This window comes from Tachypleus tridentatus, chromosome 13 (assembly GCF_004210375.1).
Source record: "Tachypleus tridentatus isolate NWPU-2018 chromosome 13, ASM421037v1, whole genome shotgun sequence".
NCBI lineage: Eukaryota > Metazoa > Arthropoda > Merostomata > Xiphosura > Limulidae > Tachypleus > Tachypleus tridentatus.
Window position 1 is genome coordinate 131,785,045 of NC_134837.1, and position 17,490 is coordinate 131,802,534.

Below are 17,490 nucleotides of genomic sequence, written 5' to 3' on the forward strand. Positions count from 1 at the left end.
GCTAAAGTTTATATTATTTGGAAGAATAGCCAACAAAGGGACTGAGGTGGGTTGCAAAAAGTCAAATGAGGGGACATACATACTGTAGTAGTTAGGATGTGAACTAGCTCTATCAGTAAGGACTTTTGTGTGATAGCTCCAGGAGAAGCTAAGGCACATTTTAGAGTGGATTCAGCCCCAATAAGCCCTCTCTCCTTTAGTGCAACCTCTGTTTATGCGCCTTGTAATCATTTTATTTGCTGAATAGGACCAGAACCCAGTTAAGTTTGCTAAAATGGGCATTACTAGGTTACAAAGAATCATTGTTTTGTTCTTAAACAAACCTGTCACTCGAAGCTGACGAAATGAGCAGGTTCACAGTCATGTGATTGATACTGCGTGCAAGTTGAATCTGCCATAGATAATTCAACAACAATCGAGATCGAAATTTTGATTTGAGTTACCTTTATATACACAGCACTGTGCAAAAGTGTTAGGACAGAGTCAAAAATTAAATGTCAGGTTACTTTCAAAAAACAATTGAAGGTAAATCACAGGTTAAACATCAAACTTTAATCAATCTTCATATTTAGTATAACAGAATCTCAGTGAAAGTGCTTGAATTCAGTAAACAGTTAATATTTTGTGTGTCCCCTTTTTGCTTGAATAACTGTAGACAGTCTTTGAGGCATTGTTGCAGTATATTTAATCAAAGCGACTTTTGAGATTTTACTCTAAATGTGTAAAGCACTCCCATAAAGTTTCTTTGGAAGAAACTTTTGAGTTGTCAAGTTTTTGATCCATCAAATCCAAGATCTGCTCAATTAGTTTGAGATTGAAGCTGAGTGGGGGTCATTGCACTATTTGAATAACTTCAAAAGCTTCTTTCTTAACTACGTAATTTCTGTATAGGTTGGATGGGTGTTTGGGGTTATTATCTTCTTGACAGTAGAAACCTTTACCAATAGTACGCAAACCACTGGGTAGATCATGACAGATTATGTCTAATGGTACTTGCACTGGTTCGTTATATCGTCTATTTTGCAAGTATCTTCTGTCGTCTCAGCAGAAAAACACCTTAAAACCATCACCTTGCTTCCCGTTGAGGTAAGTATCTTTCACCTTTCTTCCGTTCGATGTACAATCTACACTTTGAACTTAATACTCCAAACTTGGACTCATCCGTCCATAACACCATTTTCCAATCATCAACAATTTTAGCAAATTCCAGTCTATTGCCAATATATAAACATCGAAATAGAGGTTTTTAAACAGCTGCACGAACAAATATTTCATTCTGTTAAGTCTTCTTGATTCTGTAGATCTGGACACTTTTCTGTCATTTGAGGTTTATTTGAAGTTAAGCACAAAGCAGCACAACGGGCTATCTATGTTCTGCCTACCACGGATATCGAAATCCAAATTCTAGTGTTGTAAGTCCTCACTACAGAAGTCTTGTATGGTTGTTCATGTCATACTTGAGATCAGTGTCAGTATTCCTTCTGTCCTGAAGGCTACATGAACGAAGATACTTAACATCAGTATCATTGAGTTTAAATATTCTACCTTTTCCTTTCCTATTTTTAAATATACTTGCCTCGGTATCATGATCTACAATGTACATGGCAGTGTTTAGGAACCATTTCAAGTTTGCAGCAATTAGTTGGAGAGTCCAACCAGCACCATGTAAAGCTTTTATGTGAATTCTCTGCTATACTGACAATCCTCTATGCTTTTTGGGCCGTGACATGACAACAAAACTTAATATATAATATTAAACATTGTTTTTATCAAGACTTATTTGAGAAGTGCTATTAAATTGATTTCTTCTAGCATATACTGGTACCATATGCTAGTTTATTTTTGTATAGTTAAGACACTGAATGGGGTATCATGACAGTTCTTTCAGACCCTAAATTTGATCAGTATGTTCATTCAAGTAAATCCCCGTGACACCAAACATTCTCGTCCTTTCAGCCATGAGGGCGTTATAATGTTAGGGTCAATCCCACTATTAGTTGGTAAAAGAGTGGTTCAAGAGTAACCGGTGTGTGATAATGACTAGCTACCATCTCTCTAATCTTACACTGCTAAAGTAGGGCTGGCTAGCGCAGATAGCCTTCGTGTAGCTTTGCGCGAAATTCAAAACAAACCAAACCACTCATGCAAGTAAAACCGTTATGACATGTTGACATGTCCTTGGTACAAGTACATGAAAATTCTAAAGAATGATAAGTATTCTCACCCTAACTCATTCAGTTGTCAACATGGATTAGTGAGGTATTACCACAGTGTCAAAATTCATATTCTGTAAAGCCATGGAAGAATCAGCTCCATAAAATGGAAAGAATCACAAAGTATTATCTTTTACTAACACTTTTATACAGTACTATATATGTGTGTGTGTGTGTCTGTGAAACAGTTATACCTTCGCAGGGTCCCCGAAAGCAGGGGCGTAGATTCTGGAGGGGATGGAGGGTATACATCCCCCCTTCATTTTAGGTGAGGGGTATGGTGCATACAATCATCCCCCCTATAGTTTGGTCTGTTGAATTGTTTTATTGCATCACAGGCCTACAAATTGTGTTTGTTCTTGTGATTCTCGTGTTCTTACCAATCGAATTACATAATTGGCCCTAGATGTAGGCTTTTTCAGTAGCCGAAATGTGCATCTTTAATATGGGCATGCTTCTAAGCTTTTCGATCTAAGTTATAGTTCGTAACTTCGTATGTATCAGTTAGTAGGCCTAAGTATACATCCATGTATCGTGGTAACAAGATTACTCTGACTGCATGTTTACAGCTTTCAGGTTCACATAATCATAGATTACCAATTTGCAAACTGAACAGTCCACATAAGTGATTGCAAAAATCATCCCCCCATCGGGTGTAAAAAAACCACGCCCCTGCCCGAAAATGTTATGTTTGGAGAGTAAATAACACTAAAATTAAGAGTACTTTTGAAGTTTATGTCATGCTTAGTTTTAGCTGTGGTGTTGCATAATTATTCTCGTAATTCATGGCAAGAGCATATTTATCTTATATCACAACAGTACAAATCGCATCGTGACGTCATTTTAGTCTTTTGACTGACAAAAATTAAATTATTGCAATGAGTGTTTAAAACAGATGACACCTCCAGACGGCCTTTGGCCCCTTTCATAGAAATAATTGAATATATAACAATTAGTGTTACAAAACCCAGTTATGAAAACTGTTTCTTAATGTCTCTTTAAAGCGACTACGAAAGCAGGACTAGAATACATCTAATAAAGTTAGACTAGAATACTCCAATATACGTTTATGAACAGGACGTCCACAACTAATAAGGTCAGACTAGATTACTTCAATATAGGTTTATGAGCAGGACGTCCATGACTAATGAAGTTAGACTAGAATACTTCAATACATGTCTATGAACAGGACGTCCACGACTGATAAAGCTAGACTAGAATACTTCAATATAAGTTTATGAAGAGAACGTCCACGACTAATAAAGCTAGAATAGAATACTTCAATATAAGTTTATGAAGAGAACGTCCACGACTAATAAAGCTAGACTAGAATACTTCAATACATGTTTATGAACAGGACGTCCACGTCTAATAAGGACTAGAATACTTCAACACGTTTATGAACAGGACGTCCACGTCTAATAAAGCTGGACTAGAATACATCAATGTAGATCTATCATAATATCGTCGTCAATAAAATATGCTTACAAATAATATTTTTCATGTTTACCCAAAATACTCGCAAAAAATTGAAATCCGTTTAGCGCTATACCTAAAAAAGCTCATGTTAACCTAAACTAACGTGGTCATAATTTGGTTCGGATTATGTGGCTTAACTTTTTTCGCACGTGAATAGATAATAATAACAACAACAACATATAGTATGGGCCAACTGTTGTTTACCGGACGTGGACTGAGTAATATTTTAAATCGCTGAATTTTATCCACCAGTTGTTCAGCATTACGTTTAACTTACATTTCTAAAATCCCAGGTTTGAGACCCGATGGTGGACGGACGGCGCGTGTAGCCGATTGTATAGCTTGGTTGAGCTTCATTGAAAAAAGGAGCGCTAATCTCAATGGAAAACTTGTTCAACTGATTTTCCATTACTTACTACACTTAGATTCCCATAATGGAAAATCACAAGCATCGCCGATGATTTATGTCTTCAAAATCGAAATCGATTTTCCTCTCTGCAGCATACTCAGCTTCTGCTTTTGGGAAAACACGCAAAGCTGTATTTATCAGGCCCTACCTATTGAAAATGTGTTTTTTTATATGCTCCTGGTTTGTTTGATTATGTAGTTAACAGAAACGTACACTCGTCAATTATTAGTTTAAATAAAATAAGGAATAATAAAATATCATCACAGAATGATTTCGAAAAGATAAAAGTTTTAATTCGTGGAAATGTCGAGCTGAGAAAAAACTCATACAATGGGGAAAAAAACGATTAACATTTCTTGTAAATTTATAGAGAGAGTACAAACTAGCAATACGCGTAACAGTTCAGGTTAAAAATAGAGAGGATTGTGGGTTTTTTACATGAAAGTAGTAAGAATACAGTGAGAAAAGTTGATACACTACAAATAAATTAACCTTCAGAATGTCTAGATACTCAGTTGACGAGAGTTTCATAAATATACCTCATGTTTTGCAGTATTTAAGTAAACCAGTACAATGAGTAGGTAACTCGGTAAACCAGTCGAGTGAATGGTTCAGTAAACCAGGATGGTGAGTGGCTCGGAAAACTAGTACAGTGAATGACTCTGTAAACTATATACGTGTGCGTGCGTACTTCAGTTCAACGGATGTAAACAAAAGGCAGACGTAATTATACTTTAACAGACATTTTGTACAACAACATATTAAATGCTAATCAAGGTTTTTAAAAAAGGCCAAAAAAAGGGTCGTAGAATAACGTTATAAGTTTATTTACTGATAGTATTAAGTACGGTAAAGTTTAGCCCTAACTATACTAAAGCGAAAAACGTATACACAAAAGTTACAGCGTAAATTTCTATCACGTGATATTTACTGAATAAAAGCCGAACTTCATAAAGGCTTAACTAAAGTTAAGCCTATGGTTTGTTTGTTTTTTGTTTTTTTAATTTCGTGCAAAGCTACACGAGGGCTATCTGCGCTAGCTGCCCCTAATTTTGCAACGTAAGACTAGAGGAAAGGCAGCTAGTCATCACCACCCACTGCCAACTCTTGGAATACTCTTTTACCAACAAATAATAGGATTGACAGTTACTTTATAACGCCCCCACGGCTAAAAGGACGAACATGTTTGGTGTGACGGGGATTCGAACCCACGACTCTCATATTACGAGTCGAGTGCCTCATCCATCTGGCCATGCCGGGCCTGGGCCTACGGAAAGTGAACTCATTAAATTATTTTGCATTATTCTAGAAATCCTCTATTTAAAGACGTACTGTTGCAATTAATATTCTAATTTGGCTGCAAATGTTTCGCAGGTTTCTGCTAATTTGTTATATATTTTACAATAGGTGTGCGATAATTTCAATGTGATTAGTCATTGCACTAGACGTATTTTAGCTCATTCCATAATGTGTTTTAGTTCCTCTGTTTTAATATTTTACAATTCACATTATTTGAGATAATGCAAACTCATGATTATCATGTTTGTAAGATACAAAGAATATGTGCAAGTTGTATTTATTAAATTTGTCTTTGAACAGCTATCACAAGTAACTCCAAATTTCTAACTAGAACAACGATGAAAATTATTTACTTCGGCCTGGAAAGTGGTTTTGATTTCTTGAAACACAAATACTTAAAAAATATATCTGTATATATTACATTTCAATATCATCGATAGATTAAAGCCCAAAATACTTTTAAAGAAAAAAAAACAATGGCCAAACAGTGTTCAAATGAATCAAAAGGTGATTTTCTTTAAATTTCGTTCGTTCTTTACAAACAACGCTTTCAAGCACATAATTCCAAATATTTTCTTTACAAAAAAAGATAAAATAAATATTAAGTGTATCTTTCATGATGAAGTCATTCATAAAAACAAACCCGCTTGGTTTTAGTCTCATAGATTAATTTGCCGCGACTATTGCAGATTCCCTCATGTTGTTGTTGTTTTCTTCAAGTGCAAACTTTCATCTCATAGCTCCGTCATTTCTTTTAGCATTGTAAATCATTGTAAATCTGTAAAATTACCACTGTCCCAGCAGTGGACTTTCAGAATCAATGGTTCATCTCAAGTTTGTTTAATGTAACTCTTTACGAATTATATGTTGTGTAGCTAAACTGTTATGAATTGGTGGTGTTTATATTATTCTGTAATGTTATATAACATTCTAAGTTTTTCTCATTATTTTAGTTGAGCATTATTGCATCATATTATCTCGTAATGTATGGAATGTACTAGACCTCTGTTGGGATATAAATACGCGTTAAAAATTTTAATTCGATAGATAGCTAAATCTAGACTGCATGAAAGTGAATTTAACCACAAAAAGTGTATACTGGCGATTTATAAGATGAATTATAAATTATCATAAACTGTATCGTCATAGCAGAAAAGGAAGAATAATTCGTCTTGTCAAATTGCGTTCCAAAGTGAATGAATAAGTCTGTATGGGCCCAAACGAAAAGTAGACAGTTATTTCAAACTCTAGATTCGACTGTGATAACCAACGGTGTAATGAACATTTGTATGTACATTTGGTTTGTCTTAATATATAATTTCAAAAAAATTCATTGCGTGCTGCTTGTTTATTGTTGAGATTTGAGGCCAACAGGTCACAGACACCTATTGCGAAGAAGCCGGCCCACACTTAAAACCTGGCATCCATGTATTAGATACGATCTAAACATAAATGTTAAACTAGGTAGTCATTACGGAAGATCAAATTTGGGGTTAGAAGTTCAGTATTCAACCCACAGCTCCTAGTGCCTTTGACTGTATGCAGCCAGTTGTGGAAAGCAAATCATAAAAGCCCGGCATGACCAGGTGGTTAAGGCACTCCACACATAATCTGAGGGTCGCGGGTTCCAATCTCCGTCACACCAAATGTGCTCGCCCTTTCAGTCGTAGAGAAGTTATAATGTTAGGTCAATCCCACTATTTGTTGGTAAAGGAGTAGTCCAAGAGTTGGCGATGGATGGTGATGACTAGCTGCCTTCCCTCTAGTCTTACACTGCTAACCTTATATAACCTTATATCAGAAATAAAAACGATATATTTCTGCATTAGTAGGAAGGACAGTGGGCGTTTAATTAAAATAAATCATTATTGAACCATCAAGGTCATGATTCGTAGGTTCAATTACTACCACTTATTAATAATGATTTAATTAAAGTGTAGAGGCATAAGTCATATCGCAATACGTTCTCGTACACATACAAACAATATCAATACCTCAGCACGATGTCATACATACATATATACACACGCATATTCAAATGTTGCCAATATCACAGCACACATTTATTCACTACTTCTTAGTAGTCAACTTCTACTGGTGTGAACAAAAATCACAACTTTTCGATCAATAATCGCCTTAGTTATGTTGAACTTTTAACGTAGTCGCTTCTTCATTTTTTTATGTCTCTTCCTAGTGACAAGATTCAGAAGTTTCCTCTTTATTAACCAATGAGGTGAAACCTTAGAGTGGCGTAATTCAAGATGTTACATCTACTTGGATAGTATATTCGTGGCATAGAATCCCGCTCAATGTCAGATCTCTTTTCTTCAAAAAATAATAACAATAATCTGTCAGTCCAGTAGCAGTAAATTCTATCCTGGAAAATTGTGATTCTTCTTCAATACGTTTTTATGAGTTATGTTCTTATTGAATATGCTTTTATGATTTATACGTATAAAAAAAACTTACTAAAACTTTTACGAACTAGTTTCTAGAGCTATTTTAATTAAATATTTGATATACAGCCTCTAGTGGTGACAAAAGAAGTCTTAATGGGAAGTATATCCTAAATGACATGTGATGCATTTATATGAAAAATACATACAGTTTTACATGAATCTCAATGTGGCGACTTGAGAACTTTTGTAACAGCACCTCTTTCCTGTTGCACATTGAATTTGTTTGATTGTTTTGAATTTCGCGCAAAGCTGCACGAGGGCCATCTGCGCTAGCCATCTCTAATTTAGCAGTGTAAGACCTGAGAGAAGGTAGCTAATCATCACCACCCACAACCAGCTCTTGGGTTACTCTTTTACCAACGAATAGTGAGATTGACCTTCACATTATAACGTCCCTACATTAAAATTCTAAGTGTTTTATGTATAACAGTCTCGTGCTGACGTTGCATCGTTCGAATGAGTCAGTAAATAAGCACACAGGTCTCTATTATTGTTACTTTTAGTGACTAGTATCCTCTGTTGCTAACCGTATGATTAATTGTAACTGTGTAAATCGTTATAAGTTATACCACATTCAGCTGAAACAGTGTCAGGTACTTGAAACTTATCTACTTTACTTACACATTATTTTATTGGCATCTCTGTATAATGTTATATTTATAAATAAACAACGCACTATGTTAAATGTGCACACAATTAAGAACATTTATATTCTTAATTGTGGGATCTACAAATTTCGACGTTCACCATGTTATCAACAGGCATGAACTTGTAAGGTGTATTTATATTTATTTCTTCTTAGCTAGATCATGTGGCCTGTGTGCAAGTTTACATTTCTGCAACCCGGAATGGGCAGGAGGTTAGGGCACTCGACTCGTAATTTGAGGGTCGTTGGTTCGAATCCCCGGCCTACCAAACATGATCGTCACTTCAGCCGTGGGGTCGTTATAATGTGACGTTCATTCGCACTATTCGTTGGTAAAAGGGCAGTCCAAGAGTTGGCTGCGGGTGGTGATGATTAGCTGCCTTCCCTCTAGTCTTACTCTACTAAATTATGGACGACTGGCGCAGATAGCCCTCGTTTAGCTTTGCGCAAAAGTTTAAAACACAACAGACACACGCATACATTTCTGCAAGAACCTCAGACGAGTTCTCGCCACATTCTTACACGGACGACTCCCCAGTGGTACAGCGGGTATGTGATGGGCAGAGCACATATAACTTATTGTGCTGAAATAAATTACCATCATCATTTTACACAGACATTAATCAAACCTCCGTATCTGTTTGATAGTTTATAATCTTTTTTTAACTGTATTGTTTCTCAAGGTTCGCGAATATTATTGTCTATAATTTCCTTATGTTGAGCCAATATTACTCCTCTCCCCCCATAATATCGTATGTTGTACTTTTTTCTACATGTTCTGCTATGGCTGAATTTTCAGTCCTTTCATTTCTTACACATCCCTTACGTTCTGCTAAACGATATTTTAAATTACGTTTTATGTGTCCGATATAAATATTTCAATACTTACGTTAAATTCATAAATTCCAGTTTTACCATTAACAGTATATTATTTTTGTTATTGCCTAAAACTTCTTTTATATCGTGGTTGTTTGCAATTAAACACAAAGGAATATATGTGCCGCCCACGACGGGTATAGAAACACGATTTTAGTGTGCAAGCCCGCAGACGTGCAGCTGTGCCACTGAAACGATATTTTATCTTATTCATCAGTTTAAATATAGGATTTCTTTTAAAACACTTTGATTAAACTAGATGTTAAAACTGGAACAGATTGCAACACTAAATATTTTAACACTTAACTTATCACAATTATATTCTTCTTTCGGGAATGGCTGCATTTATCCGGTAATATTCAACTTGAAACAACCTTCAGTTGTCCCTTCTTACTGGCTCGGCTGTCAGGTGGTTAAGGCACTCGACTCGTAATCTGAGGGTTGCGGGTTCGAATCCTCATCCCACCAAACACGCTCGCCCTTTCAGCCGTGGGAGCGTTATAATGTGACGGTCAATCACACTATTCGTTGGTGATGACTAGCTGCCTTCCGTCTAGTTTTACACTGCTAAATTAGTGACGGCTAGCGCAGATAGCCTTCGTGTAACTTTGCACGAAATTCAAAACAAACCAAACCATTCTTACGTATATCTGAGCATAACTGAAGTTATGATGATTAGCGCTAAGTCGGATAACAGTAAAACGTACAAAAGCACCCGGCTGAAAACGTAAGTCACACCAGCGTGTTGAATAATCACGTATATCGCCCATGGATGTTAACGATAACAAACGTAACTAAATACGAATTGATCCAACCCCATGAGTTGTGTTTGTAAGTCACGCCACAGAGTTTTTTTAATAGTATCATATCATGCGGATCGTCAACTGGATCCGCTATGAATACTCACGACAACCGACATAACTAATTAGTAAGTGATCCAACTCTAGAATTTCACAACTATTCTGTACGTTTAACACTCAGTTTCAATGGCACCGAAACAAATTACTAGAAGAATTCGATGTACTTAGGAACTTATAGCTATAAATATGAATAAAATCCCATCCAATGTCAGCTCTCTTGTATCGGTCTCCATGTGTAACGTATAAACAAGAAATAAATTATATTTTGGAAAACTGCGAGTAATGGTGAAGAAATAAACCTTTCTTCTTGAATGTTTTTTTTATAACTGGCACTTCCTTGTATATACACACACACACACACAATGTAAATAACGCAATGATAGACAATGCAGGGCATGGATTGGCCTTTTTACTGTTATGGGCCTTTCCGGAAGAGCTTTCTTCTTTCATGTTTCAGATCCATTTGGGCTAAAGCTATAAGAAGAGCTGTTTCACACTTGCTGGGCAAGGGTTTTATGTCACTTCCCTCACTACAAATGTTTCCGGTACCAGTGCCAATACCATTGCCAGATTCTAAATGGGAAGAAAATGTTTGAAAACAGTAGTGGTGACAGAACAACTTTTAAAAGGAATGCATTCTGTATAATAATATTTTGAGAAACAATAGTCCTACTAATACCAGGCATAATATATATATATGTAAACGAAAGTCCTACTAATACCAGGCATTATATATATATATGTAAACAAAAGTCCTACTAATACCAGGCATAATATATATATATATGTAAAAAAAAGTCCTACTAATACCAGGCATAATATATATATATATGTAAAAAAAGTCCTACTAATACCAGGCATAAAATATATATATATGTAAAAAAAAGTCCTACTAATACCAGGCATAATATATATATATGTAAACTTCGGACTGCATTTTAATAGCAGATCATGCATGTGCAGAAATTTCAAACAAAATGTTTGCAATGTGCCAAAACACTTGGCACAAGGAACTGAAGTGTGAAACGAACCACGCTAATGGCTGGTCTATTTCATCACAATATAAGTGCAGCAGAACAAGAATCAATACGATTTTCAATACACATGATTCTACAGCTAAGCCTTACAACGTTCTGTAAGGTATTTAATTGGAGCTTTAGACAAAAATAAATTATAAATATTGATAACTTTTACAGAAAGGCAAAATACACAGTAATTCTGCTCGTCAGCACAGAAACTCTTTTCCAGAGATATCAGTATCCCAGTACTATCAGTTCAATAACTCGGTCTTGATTGTGGAAAGTTTATTATTACAGCGCTTCGTTATCGAATGGGGCAGATTTAACTTTTGTACACAACTAAAAAAAAACATTTCTTAGAAAAGAAAGTTCACGTTGATGTTTACAATCACGTATTCATTAAATTTGGATGTTTCGGTTTGAATATGTTTACATCCTTTATATCCATAATTCCGCGAAAAATCATTTACTACTCGATATTTTACAAGACCAGTCATTTTAAAACTTATTGAATGAAGAACATTCGGTATGTTGATATTTTTTGATACTTCGATATGAGTGCAACAGTGCGTTTCATAATAGTTAGTTTTTCGATACTTTATCGATTTACGATAATAACAACACTTTTCCTGTCAATTTTATGCCTCTAAGAATTAAAATACCAGTGAATCTGAATCATGACCAATACATGTAAATTATATCTAATCAAAAAGACATTAGAAAAATTGTATAGCCAACACAAGATTTAGTAAGCAACTTAAAGAAATTAAATCAAAATTGGTAGCTAAAATGGTGGCCACATTTACACTACTGTTAAGAATTATACAGTAAATATTCGTTCATTGGTTAGCCAGGTCGCCGTTTTTGTTCACCTTTGGATGATGGTGGGCTAAACAAGATACGCGGCTTGACTAACTAATGAATGAATATTTACTGTATAATGTTTATCAATGTTATAAGTGTAACTAACGGTTTGATCGCCAGTGCTGATTTCCTTCCTTCAAGTCACACAATCAATCCTTTTTTGGCCTCACCTACTGTTTTTAACACCTGAGGTGTTTTTGATTAGATATCATGACTTTTTGTCAATACACACCAGTAAACCACAGGAAATAAGAAAGTGACTCTGTATAATAATCCACATTAGATTTAACATCGCAATCCTATTATTCAGAACAGATCCTTCTCTTTACAGAACCAACCAGATTCTTTAAAATATATGGTGGTAGTTTTCCTCTCTAAAACAGTGTTAATAGATTCTTTTATAGTAACGTTATTGAATTTAGATTAACAGTTTCTTGTTATCACCCCCATGCAATTGGTACAGTCATATTAAGCATTATTATTCATGCTGTTTGCTTAAGCTAATTTCACGTGACGCTAAACGCTCTTTAGTTAGAAGAATAGGCCGGGCATGGCCAGGTGGTTAGGGCGTTCGATTCGAAATCTGTGGTTCGTGGGTTCATATCCCTGTCACACCAAACATGCTCGCCTTTTCATCCGTGGGGGCGTTATAATGTCACAGTGAATCCCACTATTCGTTAGTAAAAAGAATAGCCCAAGAGGGGGCGGTAGTAATCAGTGATGTCGAGAAACCCACTTGTAGAGAAATTTATATGCAAAAACGGCTCGTTTGGGTTGAGAAAATATTTTACATAGAAGAGCGAACAACGTTTCGACCTTCTTCGGTCATCGTCAGGTTCACAAAAAAAGAGGTAACTGACCGGAAGCTGACCACATGTTTGAAAGGGGTTGTGTAACTGAGTGTCGAAATGAAGAGGGCGGTATTAGATGTTTGAATATATAATTTTATTTATTTTATTATATTAATATAGGTATAAAGGCGTTCCTTTATATTGGTTTATTTTGGGTTTAAGTTGTTGTATAAGTAAGGCTTCTTTAATTTTGCGTTTGTTTATGTTTGTTTCTTTATTTAGTATTTGAGTGTTTTCTATGGTTATGTTGTGTTTATTTGACTTGCAGTGTTCGAAAACGTGTGAAGGTGACTTTTTATGTTCTTTGAATCTGGTTTCCATTTTTCTACTTGTTTCTCCAATATAGAAGTCGTGGCAGTTATCACATTGTATTTTATAAATAATGTTGGTGTGGTGTTTGTCAGTGTAGTTTTTACATAGTATAGACCTCAGTTTTCTGCCTGGTTTTTGAATAAATTTGGTATTAACTGGAATGTCATATTTTGTTACTAATTTTTGCCAAATGTTGGTTATTTATTTGCTGATGTCAGGAATATATGGTATACAGCAGTATATGGTTTCGTGGTTTTTCGATTCGTGAGATATATTTACTTTAGTTGGTTGATTTTGCTTTCTGTCTAGGTGTGTGCGTATAATGTTTTCTACGGTTTGTGGAGGAAACTTATTGATGTTGATGAAGTATTGTTTTATTTTGTCTAATTCATCGTTAATTTTATCTGGTGAGCATAGTTTTATGGCTGTGTTTATTTGGTTTCTTAGTATGTTGAGTTTTTGTTTTGTTTCATGTGCTGAGTCCCATGGAATGTATAGTCCAGTATGGGTGATTTTTCGGTGGATTTCTGTTTTGAATTGTGTGTCAGTTCTTGTAATTTTGAGGTTAAGAAATGATATTTGATTGCTTTCTTCCTGTTCACATGTGAAGTTAATGTTGGGATGTATAGAGTTAATGTGATTGAAAAAAATTAAGTATGTGTTCTGTAGATTTGAATCCCGCAACCGTGTCATCTACATATCTGTACCAGTATAGTGGTGGATGTAATGCTGTGTTAATTGCTTGTGTTTCAACTTGTGTCATAAAAATATTGGCTAGAACTGGTGATACTGGGTTGCCCATGCTTAGGCCATTTGTTTGCATATAGTTTTGGTTGTTGAACATGAAGTTTGTCTTTATCGAGGTGAATTCTATGAGGGTTGCTAGCTGGTTACTGGGAATTTCTATAGTTGGGTTAGGGTCTCGGATATAGAGTTCTAAGGCTATCTTGCAGGCTTCAGTGGTTGGAACTTCTGTAAAGAGGGATATAACATCGAAACTGGCCATTAAGGCTTTATGATTAAGTTGATTTAGATTAGACTTGAATTTAAAAGAGTCTTTGATGAATGAGCTGGCTGATGTTACATATTTGGAGAATGCCCATGCTATGTATTTACCAAGATTGTAATTAAACGATTCATATGCGGACATTATTGGTCGTAATGGACAATCTGGTTTATGAGGTTTGGGGATGCCGTATATTTGCGGTGTGCGTGAGTCGGTTTTACGTAGGTAGGAATAAAGTGTTTGTGAAATTGTGTTGGCTTTTTTCATTTGTAGTAGTAATTTGTTCAGTTGCGTCTCGTGTGTCTTTGTTGGATTTGTGTGCATTGGTTTAAATTTGTTCGTGTCTGATAGGATGTTATTCATTTTTTGGATGTATTCATTCGTGTTCATTATTACTATAGCGTTACCTTTATCTGCTTTTAGAATTTTTATGTTTTTGTCTTGTTTTAGGTTTTTAATGGAATTAATGTCTCTTTTTGTAAGGTTGTTTTTAGTTTTCTGTTTTGTGAAATTATGTTGATGGTTTTGTGAGAAAATTCTTTGAAAAAATCGTTTAAACCATATACTGCTGTATACCATATATTCCTGACATCAGCAAACAAATAACCAACATTTGGCAAAAATTAGTAACAAAATATGACATTCCAGTTAATACCAAATTTATTCAAAACCAGGCACAAAACTGAGGTCTATACTATGTAAAACTACACTGACAAACACCACACCAACATTATTTATAAAATACAATGTGATAACTGCCACGACTTCTATATTGAGAAACAAGTAGAAAATGGAAACCAGATTCAAAGAACATAAAAGTCACCTTCACACGTTTTCGAACACTGCAAGTCAAATAAACACAACATAACCATAGAAAACACTCAAATAATAAATAAAGAAACAAACATAAACAAACGCAAAATTAAAGAAGCCTTACTTATACAACAACTTAAACCCAAAATAAACCAATATAAAGGAACGCCTTTATACCTATATTAATATAATAAAATAAATAAAATTATATATTCAAACATCTAATATCGCCCTCTACATTTCGACACTCAGTTACACAACCTCTTTCAAACATGTGGTCAGCTTCCGGTCAGTTACCTCTTTCTTTGTGAACCTGACGATGACCGAAGAAGGTCGAAACGTTGTTCGCTCTTCTATGTAAAATATTTTCTCAACCCAAACGAGCCGTTTTTGCATATAAGGTGGCGGTAGGTGGTAATGACTGAAGTAGAGACGACTAATGCAGATAGCCCTCGCGTAGCTTTGCGTGAAAATGGAAAACAAACGAACGAGAACTTCATTATAATTTTGCAAATTCGGCTGAAAAGGAAGCAATAACAAATAATCGTCCACCCGTACGATTCTTTTGAAACTTGAGCTAGAAACTGGTAATTTAGTTTCTTTGGCTTAACCAATACTTATATAAATATCTGCACGATCTTTCATCTTATAAATTTTGCTGCTCTAAATCAGATGTCTTTAATCCGTCTTAAGTGAAACTCTAATAACGATGTTAAACCGATCGCTCACCCAACGTTTTGCGTAGACGTGCGCCAAAGTTATCGTTCATTATGAACGGTTTTTGTTGAATATCTTTGCACGTGTCGCTTATATGTACACTAAATGAGGCTCCTAACTGTAGGCTGTAAAGATCTATCAGTGTAACCAAATTGAAAAAAATCCATAAAATTAAGCATGTTTTTCTACTTTCCGTTTTTCCGTACTTTAGGTGCGAAAATGAAAATAAACAAATAAACTCAAACAAAATTTGAAATGTTATACCTCAGGTATTTCTTAACGGATTGCCTTGAAATTTAGTATATGAAGAAAGAGACAAATACAGCATGTCCACTGAAAACATATGAGAGTTTAAATCACCCAAGTCCGAGATTCTGTAGGTGGAAAATCATTAAATTGTCACTCACGTTAATAACACAGCAACATTTGTTTTGGTTGAATCACACTACCGTGTGTCTTGATTGGATGTGAAATTTCTTACCAATCTATTTTATACCCTAGTTTCCAGGTCTCAAGTTCAAACCATCGATTTCGGTACTTTTATTCCTTAAAATACTCTTGTATTTCTCAGATAAATCTGAATGAGAATAATACATTTTCTCGTGTGTTTTTAGTTAAAAACAGATTAAAATTAAAATCAAAAACTATTTGCTTAAGTAACAATAAACACTTCATCTTTACTTTTCTACATTAGATCCCACATTTTAGAACAGTGTAGTAAGAAAAATTATTTGTATCCTTATAGTAAAATCAATAATTAATCGTGGGCCTCCTTACTTAACATTTAGTTAGAGAAGATATACTGATTTAAATAACATTAATTAAAAAAAAAACGTTTTCTCATAAAAGGATATTTCCACTCCACGATGTCAATGCACGTTCTTCTTATGGGGTTTTTAAGCGATAAACAATACAGTGCACGGACTGGTCTCTCTACTATTTTTAGGCCTTTTCGGAAAGGTTTTCTTCTTTCACGATTCAGAGCTGTTTGGGTTGAAGCTGCACCAAGGGCTGTTTTCCACGCACTAGACAGGGGTTTGATGTCACTTCCTTTACTATGGATGCTTCCGGTTCCAGTGTTGATGCCTATACCAGTTTGTGAGTAACCAACGCTACAAGGTGAACGCGCCTCACCACCAGATGGGGTAATTTGGCAATGATTGAACTCTGGAATAGGAACAGTAACGTCTTCTGAAGAAAAATCATAAAGAGCTGGTAAGGAGGCAGAAGACGATAAACGTCCATTAGATGCTTGGTGGTGCTTCCAATATTCTCCACTAGGTGGAAGTTCACATTGTGTCAGCGGCTCATCCATATGTTGTTCGTCTAAAAATTGCAGAAAAAAAAAAGAAATTATTCACCATTTTCTTTTACAAGAAATATAAAAATGAATCAGAATTTTATTGAAAGTCAAACAATACAAAACCTGAGAGGTATAGAGAAATATTTGTCAGCGATGTTCATGACAACCTTCTAAGTTTTATCAATATCCATCGTATATTTAAAATGTCAATGACACTGGAGTGAGCAATAACAAATGAAATTTTTTACACCAAAATATATACCTATAAAGGAACCCATAAATGTGAAACTGGACCACAGAATATCGAAATCCGACTATAGTAAAGACTATTATACAAACCTAAGTATCAGAATTTGCACGAGCT

At 35.2% G+C, this 17,490-nt stretch overlaps 1 protein-coding gene across 1 annotated transcript in view; it reads right to left on the reverse strand.

The window, feature by feature from the left end:
* Positions 1–17,490, reverse strand: part of LOC143236299 (muscle calcium channel subunit alpha-1-like) — a 100,144-nt gene that overhangs the window by 36,388 nt on the left and 46,266 nt on the right. Inside the window, exon 3 of the mRNA XM_076474569.1 lies at positions 16,678–17,149. Within this exon, the coding sequence (XP_076330684.1) occupies positions 16,678–17,138 (461 nt within the window). The 5' untranslated portion in view covers positions 17,139–17,149. The remainder of the gene's footprint in view (positions 1–16,677; positions 17,150–17,490) is intronic.